Here is a 12500-nt window from a genome sequence, read left to right as displayed (position 1 = left end):
TTCACTCTTTATCCTTATTTTATAGTTAATGCCTCTGTTATGCTGTGGATAGGTGAGGTTTTTTTTTTTTTTTTTTTTTTTCTTCAAGCGACCCAGTTTTTCCCAGAGCCGGTGATGGTAGCGGCACACGCACACACACACACACACACACACACACACACACACACACACACACACACACACACACACAGAATCCTGCCTTCACACTACTCACCTACCTTCCTACACGGAGACAAAGGCAGCGCAGTTTCCCGGAGCAACAGTCACAGCACGCCTGTATATTTACGCTGTACATTTTAGCCATTTGTGTGCAATTGACAGTGAGCCAGAAAGGATTCTGGGATTGGCATTGATGTCCGTATGGGTCTGGACTCCCGTGAAAGTCTGTTGGCCCGGTAACTGATGATACAGTGCAGTCTGTGAGTATTTGGACCGTGGTGCAATATTTCTGTTGTTTTGGCTCTGCACGGCAGCATATTGGACTTGAAATGCAATAGTGAATATGAGATGCAGACTTGTCATCTTTACTGTGTTGTTTGGCTGTGTGGACTCTAAGCCCATGTTCATTATTTCATTTCAAATCCAGTGGACTGGATTACAGAGGCGACACAACAGAAATTGTGTTGGCGTCCAAATACTTGCGGACTGCACTGTATGTCAGCCCAGAGTTCAAGGGCTGTGGCCGGGGCACGATGGGTATTCTGTTTCTGAGATGGGGGGTTTGGGGTGGGGGTGGGGGGGAATGTGCTGAAATGCTGTCCCTGCCCACCTGAGTCTCGTGTGCTTTTCTTTCAGATGTGGAGGACAAGGATGAGGGCAGCAGCGACGGGGCCAGGACGGAGGTAAGGAGGCCCCCAAATTCTCTGTACTTCCTGTTCCCCTGTACCCCTCTACCCCCACCCCCCAACCCAACCCAACCCAACCCAAAAACACCATACCCACCTGTCTGCGCTGAACCAATCGCATGCTGGCTTCCAGGTTGAGCTTTTCTCTGATAGGCTGGTGTGGAAGAGCTCAGTCGCCCTGACGACCCTCTGGCTGGGGTTAATGGCGTCGCCTGATTGGCTGATTGTTGGCCGTTGTTGATTTCTGATTGGTGAGGGGTGGTGTGTCTCCATCACTGTTCTGCCATCCTGTAGGGTTTTACTCCAACCCTAAGCTGGCACATCTGGTTCTACTAATTAGCAGCTTTATGGGATCTCTAGCTTTGGAGTGAAGTGTGCTTTGTTAGGGTTGGAGTGAAACCCTACAGGACAGTGGGTCTCCAGGAACAGGGTTGGGCAGCCCTGCTCTAGCTGTTGATTGAGGTGTACTTTGTTAGGGTTGGAGTGAAAACCTTCAGGGATGATAGATCTCCAGGAATAGGGTTGGGTAGCCCTGCTCTAGCTGTTGAATGAGGTGAGCTTTGTTAGGGCTGAAGTGAAAACCAACAGGACAGTAGATCTCCAGGAATGGGGTTGGGCAGCCCTGCTCTAGCTGTTGAATGAGGTGTGCTTTGTTAAGGTTGGAGTGAAAACCAGCAGGATGATAGATCTCCAGGAACAGAGTAGGTAGGGGTCTCTGCTTCATGGAGACTGAGCTCCAGACCTGACTACTTGTCTCTGCACAGTGAAAATGTTCAGCCTAAAGTCAACTCTACCACAGTGCCAGAGGTCTTATTAGAGCTCTGTTTGAGTGGATTTAGCACTGATATACTTTCTGTGTTAGAAAATAACTGAGTGATATAGATCGTTTGTCAGTTCCTTCATTTAAAGTGCTAGATCATGCGAGTTTGAGAGACTGTTTGATCAGTTGATGTGCTGTGCTATTGATTATTTTATCGATTGATCGATCGATTGATGGAGCGTTGAGAGAAGGTTTTGTTGGGGTCACTCACGCATGTCACGCTGGAAGCTGCTGAATTCATGATCACCACTCATACCACGTCTCCAGGCTTGGCCCGCAGCTGTGCGGGTTTTTACGTCTGCTGTGTCTGTCTGTCTGCTCCGTTACGTCTGTGCTCGACGCAGAGCCTCGGATTCCCTTCACGTGGACGCAGATCTGTGGGCTCTGTGATTGGTCGCTTGCCAAGTCCTCTGGAGGAATGTTCACTGTTGAACCAATCCAAGGGACTATGCAGTGATCATTTGATCTTCATGTATGGCTAATTGCTTCATGCTTCTGCTGACTCCATTTTGCTGCTGCCATTTATTTGCGTTTAATGTTTATTGAGTGCATTTTGATTGAGGTCTAACTGGCTTTATTCCATGGGGTCTCGCGGCATCTGGTTTTTGGGCTTCTGTGACGTGCGAGCGCGTCTTAGCATTAGCATGCTAACGCATCCATGCTAGCCTCTCGTTTGCAGTTTGCTGCTGTCGGAGTTTCTTTAATTGGGCCGTCTCTTGGCATGTTCATCTTCCAGTGATGATATTTGAGTTTCGTCTGTATCCACCTCAGGCTTACCGGTCAGTCTTGACACTTTCCCATCCCAGCTATGCCATCTTGACCAGCTTGAAAATTGAGCCGGTCATACGCTAGTCGAGCTGGGTATGAGCTGTCAACCAGCTAGTCGTGATGGCTTGTCTGTTTCAAAGCATATCTTGAGCTGGTCAAAACCATGTCAAGCTGGGAGCTGGCCTGAACTGGTCAACCAGCAAGACCATGTTGAGCTTGGAGCTGGTCTTGAACTGGTGAACCAGCTGTTTTTTCCAGCAGGGTAGCTTATTTGACAGGGATAGTGCGCATTGACACGTTCGCCGTTGAGACTAATGTATATCTGGAGTCCCTCGGCTCCTTGTTTTTAAGATGAGGGAGGAAGCCGGAGTACCCAGAGGAAACCCACGCAAACACGGGGAGAACACGCAAACTCCCCCTTGCTGTTTTGTGTTCCCGTCTGGATTTAAGCTCTTATTCTGTTGTTGTTCTTGTGATGCATTGTTCCAGGTTTACCTGTTGCGGAAATTAATGTCAAACGTTGCCTCCGTGTGAAGGGATTGTACGACTCGTGACGCTGTAAAGTCGGCTGCTCCAGGGTAAAGCAGCGTGGACAGTGATAGAATCTACACTCTGGACCGACAGTCTGGGGATATAATTACGACTCTATCTTTCTATCTTTTCTGTGATCGGTTTCCTTGTGGATTGGGCCAATCACTGTCCTGGACATTCGCCAAAATGTCTCCGGTACAAGGCTATGTCATATGCTGATTGCAGTTGGTCTTTTTATTTTTAATAGAGTGATGTTTTTGTTTTTTTAGCGCTGACCATAATTCGTGCTTGCACTGTTTTGGTTTGTACGTTTTATTCCTGCATGAATAAAAATGGCAAACCGAACCATCTCATTAGTGTCCTTTCAGAAGCATTAAACTGTTTGACTAATTCAGCCTGTCAGATGGAATTTGTGTATTCATGTGCATGGTTTTCAATTCAGTTCGATTTAATTTGTATTGCGCTTTCTAGAGAGACTGTCACAGAGACACTTTACCGAGTAACTGAAGGGCCAATTAGCACAAGATCACACTGCTGTAAAATCCAGCTATGAGCTGGTCATAAGCTGGTCATAAGCTGGTCTAGCTGGGTATGAGCTGGTCAACCAGTTAGTGCAGGTAGCTTGCCTGAGCTGGCAGCTGATCAACCAAAAACAGCCCGAGGTGGTCAAACCATGTTGAGCTGGGAGCTGGTCTGACCTGGCCAACCAGCTAGACCATGTGGAATATGGGGCTGGTCTGAATTAGTCAACTAGCTACCAGCTGTTTCAAAACCTAGCTTGAGCTGTTTTTTTTTTTTCCCCAGAAGAAAAACCCTCAAAACAGTGGAGAGAAAAAAAAAAACCTCCCCAGTCAGAAGAAACAATATTGTTGGTTGATGGACTTTTCCCGGGGCCGTGTGTGTGCGTTTCCAGTTAATGGTAAACCGGCCCCGCTCTGTTGGGGACCCGGTTGAGCGCGTCGGCCATTTTGATTCCCACAGACCCGCGGCTGGCCGAGTGGAAAGGGCGGGTTAATGGAACACCGCCACAGATAAAGACGGACGGCGCGCGATAAACCCGCTCACCGGACAGCCCTCCCCTTTGTGTGCGCGCTCAGTCTCGCGGAGGGGAAACGTTGCCTCAACGTTTGTTTTTTCACGCTACAAAGATTACAGGCCGTGGCCTTAAATTCCGTCTCGAGCCGCAGGTAATATAAACGCTCGGCTGTGTTTGCTTTTGTTTAGTGCATTTTTTTTTTTTTTTGTTCTTTGAAGTGGGCAAACTTCCTGCATCCCCTTCTGGATGTCCTGTGACCGGCGTTTCTTTCAGAGCCAATGTTGGCAAGGGGTGCGTCCCAGTCCTTTAATTTACCCTCCTTTCCTCCACTCGTCCGCTGGGGAGGGGAAGCTGATGAGTGCACTGCAGAAACCAAACAATAACGAGTATTTTAGCCTTACATTGAGACATAAAATCATATTTCTTTTACCTGTTTGTAAAGGCAATAAAATATTGCCAACGACGCAAGACAGTTTGACTCATTTCAGGATTTGCCAGTGGGGTAAACAAATTTCACTTGTCAAGCAACAGTAACTTCAAACAAGCAAATACTTTCGAATTGAGAGAGCAAAAGTAAGATCTTGCGTTACTAAATTGCTTGCTGCACTGTAGAGTATTGGGACATACCCAGAGTGTTCTCTGTCACGCTCCACGGCATCAGCGTCTGTGAGAGAGAGAGAGAAAGTGTAGGCCGGCGTTTTCCTGACCCGTTAGTCGATCTGTGTGTTCTCAGAGCCCTGTCTTTCCACGGGACCACCCTCGTACGCTCGGTACATGACTTTTTATTGTTATAGTTATTCATATATGGAACTTTTGAAAAGATATTTCTGGAGGGGGATCTGGCACACTAAGTGCTGTCTGTGGGTGGTTTCCATGGTTTCAAGATTAGGGAACACAGTCATACTACCCCCCCGCCCCCCGCCCCATGCCCCCGTTCACACCTGCTAGGGACGACCAGCGGGGTGAGGCAGTTTTATTTTGAGCTAACTGGCTTTCAGAGGAGAACGGCTGCCATTTTGAGTGTTTCTCCCTGCCCCCGGTTTGACCTCTTAAAGCTGGTATTAACCTTGACCCCGCTTACTCCTTTATCTCTCCTGGGGGGTGTAATCCACTCCACCGTGTGAATCCCTGACCCTGGCCCCGGAAAGCCACCTTGGGGCCTCGTTATTCCCACCCCTTCCCGAAATTCCCTGCCTGATTAGTGAGTGATTAGCAGGGAGCTAACTGATTGTCGGCACTCGGTTGCGTGATTTTTCACCTTTGAGTCCTCTGGTTAATTCCTCAGTTACACTCCCTGTTGGGGAGAAGGGGGGTGGGTGGGGGGCAGGGTTTGGGGTTGGGGGGACCGGTGTGGAGGAGGCTGGAGATTACTCAGGTAGGAGGGGGGAGAGGCGGGGGGGCGCGGGCGGGGGGGTGACTTTTTGGGACACCCACAGAAAGAGATTCACTCCATACTTACACAAATGTACAGGCATATATACACTAATACTATAGCCCATCTCTCAGGGTTTGGCTTAATTTTAAAAATAAATAAATACATTTCTGTGTTTAACTGTCACTATAATCCTTCCTCTTAGACGGCAAGGATACAGAGTCAAAGGCGCAGTGACAAAAGTAATGTTAATAATGTACTGACTGAGCTACAGCAAGAGTTTAACATGCAGACACACACAGATACACAAACACTCTCACACACTCACACAGATACACACACACACAGATACACAAATACTCTCTCTCTCACACACACACACACACACACACTCACACACACACACACACACAGATGAACACACTCTCACAGATACTCACACACACAGACACACACACAGACAGATGAACACACACTCACACAGATACACACACACACACACACACACAGACAGATGAACACACACTCACACAGATACACACACACAGATACACAAACACTCTCTCTCACACACACACACACACACACACAGATACACAAACACTCTGTCTCTCACACACACTCTCTCACACACACACACATACACACACAGATACACAAACACTCTCTCTCTCTCACACACACACACACACACACTCTCACACTCACACACACACACACTCTCTCACACACACAGATACACAAACACTCTCTCTCTCACACACACACACACACACACACTCTCTCACACACACACATACACACACACACAGATACACAAACACTCTCTCACACACACACTATCCTCGCTTCACTTGAATGAAACACGCTTAACTCCACAGGTTTGGACCTCAGGAGACCTGCGGGTCTGAGACGTCTCCTGGACCAGCGTGTGGGAAGCCCGTTAGCCTAAGACGGAGGAGGAGGTGCCGCTCCTCCTCCTCCATAAATGGTACCCGATGGTATATAAATGAGAAATATCAAATACACTTGGTTGTTTTTTTTTTTTTTTTTTTTTTGCGGAAGGCGTAGATACTTACGCTTGCGTGAAACCAGCGGAGAGAGGTAGTCAGGGCGACTAGGTGAGACGGGAATCGAGCCCAGCATCGCTGCGGCGGGGCCAACAGCAGAGGCAGCTCTCTGCTCTGTGGACCGCTTCGTAAAGAGGCCTCGTCCTAACCCTGCTCTTTACCGTGCCCCCCCCCCCGCACACCCCCCCCCACCCCCAAACGCAGCCACCCCCATCTTCCGCCATCTCGAGAGAGAGGGTGGGGGCGAATGGGGGGGAATTAAAAAAAAAAAAATTAAATTAATTAATGAAAAAAACATTTGCGGGGGAAACATTAATTGAATTTGCTGAAAGTCAGCGGTGTAATTATCTCTGTTTTCCCGTCTTCTCTCTCCCCTCTGTGAGCAGGGAGACAGAGCCCGGCATCGCGGGGGCGTAGGCCGGGAGATCAGCTTGCGTCAGAGGCCCATGCCGAGAGTTTCCTTCCAGGCCGGAGACCCTTATTACATTAGCAGGCGGAAGAGGGATGAGTGGTTGGCCAAGTGGAAGATGGAGGTGAGTACCTGGCTCAGCCGTCGGGCACGGCACTGCGGACAGGGAGCTAGCGGTTAGCGGTTAGCGATTAGCACTTAGCGGCTAACGGTTAGCGATTGGCGCTCGGCGGTTGTCGGTTTGTCGGTTAGCCGTTAGCGCTAGCGGCGGTCGGTTAGCGACTAGCCGTGGCTGCTGTCGGTTGGCAGTTCGTTCTCGGTGGCGATTGGTTAGCGATTAGCGCTCAGCAGTTACCACTTGGCAGCTTGCTCGCAGCGGTTAGCGATTAGCACTTAGCGGCTAACGGTTAGCGATTGGCGCTCGGCGGTTGTCGGTTAGCCGTTAGCGCTCAGTGGTTGTCGGTTAGCGACTAGCCGTAGCTGCGGTCGGTTGGCAGTTCGTTCTCGGCGGCGATTGGTCAGCGATTAGCGCTCAGCAGTTATCGCTTGGCAGCTTGCTCTCAGCGGTTGTTGGTTAGCGATTGGCGCTTAGCGGCTAACAGGTCACTAGGGATCGGGCTAAGGAAGCGCTCGGCTAAAGGCAGCACTCTCGCAACTCGTCCAAAGCCAAGTGTATTTGATGGATCGGTTAATATCTCATGAAGGTACCATTTATTAATTTAGTCCCCAAACTAGCCTTTCTTGTCTTGTCTTTGGCTACTCCGACCTTTGACTATGTTTTTCTTTTTTAGCCACAAACACTACTTTTGCTCGCAGTTTTTTATCTTTTGTTCAGTGGGAAGGAGCCGGTGATTAGCGCTTGATTGCTGTGGTTTCGGCGCTGTGTTCGGGGTGTGTTTTTCCTCCCCAACGCTTGTTATGAGCAGCTGTGTGGAAGATCTATGGCCCTGTCCGCCATTTCAGTGCGATGATGCAATGCTGCAACGGCGTGCCAGGAATAACAGAACCGTGTCTCTCCGGAAAACCGCCGGGAAAGCTGTGCACCTTATACAGCGTCATTCATCTACGGTCTCCATCTCAGTGCTGAGTTCTGCAATGGTGAACCCCTGCCCCCCCCCCTCCAGCCACCCCGTAAATCAGCGAAGTAATTACGCCAGCAGCTTAAATATCACATACGATACTGTACAGGGCCGAGGGGATGGAAACTTCTGGAACGGTTTCCACTTCATTTAAGTTTTCCGAGATTCGAGAGGGAACAGATGGGAATTCTGGGAATTCGTGCGCGCATTCGGTGAACACCAGGGAAAGTTCTGCGCTCTGCTCCGGAATTTGAGTTTATATGTTTTGTACAAAGTCTTCTTGTTTGTATTTGATAAACATTGCTAACATTCTTCTTTGCTCACGTTAATTCATTTCAGATATTGCGTTGGAACCTTAAACCAGCCAGGAAAACTGAGCAATGAGATTCATGTCCTGAAAAAACTTGCCTGTGATCTGAAGAGAAGAAAGCCTTTTTTTTTAGTACTGAGTACATACTGTATGTAAACCTCAGCAGTGTTTGAAGAGAGTGACCGGGAAGGAACCATTCTCCTGTAGAGCCGCCTTTTCCCTAGGGACATTAGAGGCCTGCGCACACAGTCAGCCTGAACCTGACAAACACACAAGCTTCTCCGAGGGCGATTTTTCGGCAAACAGCAGAACAGGGGTTTGTGAAAAGCCTTTGAAAGTCAGAAGTGTTCGACCTCCGGCTAAAAGCTTTAGAGAAACACGTTCCTCCTCAGAGCCTATAGGGCGCCGGGGGCAGACGTGAGTCTCCGCCCGTCCAAGCTCTCCGACCTCCAGACGAACCCGCGGCGAAGGTCAGAGCTCACCTGTAAATCGATATGTGCCTAATCAGGTTGCCGCACGCGCTCAGAGGGCTCGGAATGTCTGATGACCTGCACAGGCCCAGAGCCTCAAAATGGCCGCCGGTGTCGACAGAGAGATGGGCGAATGGACAGATAGATACGGAGATATTTATTTATTTTACATACTTTATTGAGAAAACGTCCATTCAAACAATCTTACATAGATTCAGGAAGTCGTTCACAAGATTGAAGGGAACGAAATATTTTTTTGACTTCTCTGTTCCGTGCTATTTACCTGCGGCCTTCACCAACACAACAGATTGTGTTCTGTAAAAACGCTGAGAAAACCATTCAAGGGGCGTCTCGGTGGCGCAGCCTGGAGGGCGCTGACCGCATGCTCATTGCGAGCCGCGACGTCGGCGGTTCGAATCCGACCGTCCGACATTTGTCGCATGTCTTCCCCTCTCTCTCGCTCCCATTCTTCCTGTCTCTCTATACTGTATACTGTCCAATAAAGCTGAAAAAGGCCTAAAAAATATCTTAAAAAAAAAAAAAAAAAGAAAATCATTCATCACGCTCTGAGGAAAACACACACACACACACTTGGACGCACACACACACGCTCTGTGGAAAACGCACACTCATGCACACACACACACACACACCCCCACACTTCGACGCACACATACACACCCACACTTAGACACACACACGCTCTGTGGAAAACGCACACTCATGCACACACACACACACACACACACCCCCACACTTAGACGCACACACTTTGAATAAAGTGAAGAGGCCTTGGTTGATTTGATGTGTTCAGATAACATCATTGTATGAAGGACACAAGCCATACACTCAGAATAAAAGCGTTCTTTGGCACGATTCCACAGAGGAACCCGTTTTACTTCTTTTTGGAACCCTCTGTCGTAGGTGTGAAGTGTGAAAGCTCCCGGACAAAGAACCACTTTGCCCGACGAAGGACCCTCGAACTGGACAGGGTTCTTCACAGGGCTGCTGCTGTTCCAGCCACCTGTCAGACAGTCTTCATTGGAACGACGTTGTGTTTGATTAGGGATTGTGAATTGGACCTGGGGGGCGGCCTTAGCTCAGGAGGTAAAGTGGCCCTGTGGCAGTCCGAGGCGGTTCAGTCCCTGACCTTTAGGCCAGACATGTGGATGTGTCCCTGCAAGACACCACCGTACATGTAAAGTACACATGTACGAACACATTACACACTTAATGCTCAAGTGTGTAATCAGAGACGTGCAAGAACCCAAGAACCCTTTATTGTCGTCAGATCACTAATGTCATGTTTGATATTTTTTTTATATGACTGTGTGCGGTCTGGTTGAATGGTATGTGTAAGTTATAAGTTGTGTAGTGTTGTTTGAATGATGGATTCATGGAGTAAATGAGTCTTAATGAAACTGTGATGAATAATCCTGTAGGTGTAAAACGCGTTGTGTATTCCTCCGGGCAGTTGAGTTTGAGGTCCTCGGAGAAGGATGGTTTACTCGCCAAGCGGGGTACGTTTGGGTACAAAGATATGTGCCAAGATTAATGCATAGAGGAGATACAAACACATCATTATTCAGGCTGTAATTCTGCAAGCGGATGGCTCAGTGATTATGTTTACGCTTATAACTCTTATCAAGGCATCGTGTTGCATCATATAATTTTATCAGATGCTCCGATTGTGGTTGCAGTTAAGATTTATGCAGAAATAGAATATCTCAGTTGGCAGAGGCGAAAGTGAAGACATTAAAACCTTATGCTGAAACTACGTTGAAACAGGCGGGCACAGACTGTCACTGAGAATACATGTGGCTCTGGTTTAGGGTGTGGAAAAGCCTTGTTCTGTCCGAGGACCGTCGGTTGCAAAACGGCAGGTTTTGAGGGAAAAATGGCATTCCGAGCATTCTGTCCGAGCCGTTTGATCTGGAGGAGGGCTCTGTAGCCCCTGGCTCATTTTGTATGCTTTCCGTGAGATTATGGATTTTGGGGGTGTAGGGGAAAATTCACAGAACGAAAGATCCCCCTTTCGGGGTCAAAACCTATGGCCCCGAATGGGGTTCTGGGATGGGATGTACAGTAGCTAATGCTGGTACCTCTCTTTCAGCGTGCGACACTGAGGGCCAGTTGATAGTCCACATAGTCACAGAGCGTCACAGTGACTGACAACATGCTCACAGAGACATTAGGCTAATAGTCTAGGTGACTGGAGTGCGTTCATACTTTTTGCTAAGGACCACGACCACAGTTGTTACGACCGGCATTCAAGCAGTCACTACAAAACATGGAGACCAGACAAGGAAAATATATTAGAGTTTTATTTTTCAATACTTGTGTCTCTGTCTGAGTTTAGGGGTGTTTGTGTGTGAGTGCAGGTGGAGTGTGGAAATCCAAAATAACAAAGGAAGACCAAGTCAACCAACAACCAACAACCAACAACCAACAACCAACAACCAACAACCAACAACCAACAACCAACAACCAACAACCAACAACCAACAGCTCAGCACAGAGTGAGAAATCACCTCCTCCCTGAGCCTCTGAGTGAAGCCATTTATCAGGCTCCTTTCAGGTGCAAACACTCAGGAAAATTGGTAACTCATTAAGCAATTATCCAATCAACGATGAGACCATTCCAAGGGAGGGAAAGCACACAGCACTGCCACCTGCTGGATGACAGCAACAACCTCAGCTGGGGAAGACCAGGCATGGTCGTCACACAGTAGAACAGTAGAATGTTCATGAACAGGAGAACAGTAGAATGTTCATGAACAGTAAACCAGTAGAATGTTCATGAACAGTAGATCAGTAGAATGTTCATGAACAGGGGAAAAGTAGAATGTTCATGAACAGTAGATCAGTAGAATGTTCATGAACAGGGGAAAAGTAGAATGTTCATGAACAGTAAACAGGTAGAATGTTCATGAACAGTAGATCAGTAGAATGTTCATGAACAGGGGAAAAGTAGAATGTTCATGAACAGTAGATCAGTAGAATGTTCATGAACAGGGGAAAAGTAGAATGTTCATGAACAGTAAACAGGTAAAATGTTCATGAACAGTAGATCAGTAGAATATTCATGAACAGGAGAACAGTAGAATGTTCATGAACAGTAGATCAGTAGAATGTTCATGAACAGGGGAAAAGTAGAATGTTCATGAACAGTAGATCAGTAGAATGTTCATGAACAGGGGAAAAGTAGAATGTTCATGAACAGTAAACAAGTAGAATGTTCATGAACAGTAAACAAGTAGAATGTTCATGAACAGTAAACAAGTAGAATGTTCATGAACAGTAGATCAGTAGAATGTTCATGAACAGTAGATCAGTAGAATGTTCATGAACAGGGGAAAAGTAGAATGTTCATGAACAGTAAACAAGTAGAATGTTCATGAACAGTAAACAAGTAGAATGTTCATGAACAGTAGATCAGTAGAACGTTCATGAACTGTAGAACAGCAGAACATTCTGAGATTTCAGTCAAGCCACCGTGTTGCTGGGCTATAAACTGGCCTTTGCATGTATTATCACATGAACAGTGACTAGTGAAGTGTTGGAATGTTAGGATCAGTGTGTGTGTAAATTCTCTCTTCGATGCGGGACAGGAGCAGCAGATATTCTTGGACGAGTTACAGATTGTGGTTGGGTTTTTGGTTCGCGCTCTCAGACGTTAAATGTAGGCCGCTGAAACGTGAGACCCGGTCTCTCTGCTGTGAAGCCTCGTTACCTGACGTGTGATTAATACGCAGTTTCAGAGTGCCACCGGCGCTTTCGAGAGAGAGAA

At 47.7% G+C, this 12500-nt stretch overlaps 1 protein-coding gene across 8 annotated transcripts in view; it reads left to right on the top strand.

Annotated features, from left to right (window-relative positions):
• The window catches only part of dnmt3ab (DNA (cytosine-5-)-methyltransferase 3 alpha b), a 175975-nt gene that overhangs the window by 91289 nt on the left and 72186 nt on the right, over positions 1 to 12500 (top strand). For 6 of the 8 annotated variants that reach the window (XM_061240976.1, XM_061240977.1, XM_061240974.1 and 3 more), the window contains 2 exons: positions 796 to 842; positions 6829 to 6975. In XM_061240976.1, the coding sequence (XP_061096960.1) occupies positions 796 to 842; positions 6829 to 6975 (194 nt within the window). Of the gene's footprint in view, positions 1 to 795; positions 843 to 6091; positions 6364 to 6828; positions 6976 to 12500 lie in introns of those variants that run through there. The other 2 variants (XM_061240980.1, XM_061240978.1) reach the window with 2 other exon arrangements.

This window comes from Conger conger, chromosome 5, assembly GCF_963514075.1.
Source record: "Conger conger chromosome 5, fConCon1.1, whole genome shotgun sequence".
NCBI lineage: Eukaryota > Metazoa > Chordata > Actinopteri > Anguilliformes > Congridae > Conger > Conger conger.
Note: the sequence above shows the minus strand (reverse complement) of the source record. Positions and strands in the feature narration are given on the sequence as shown.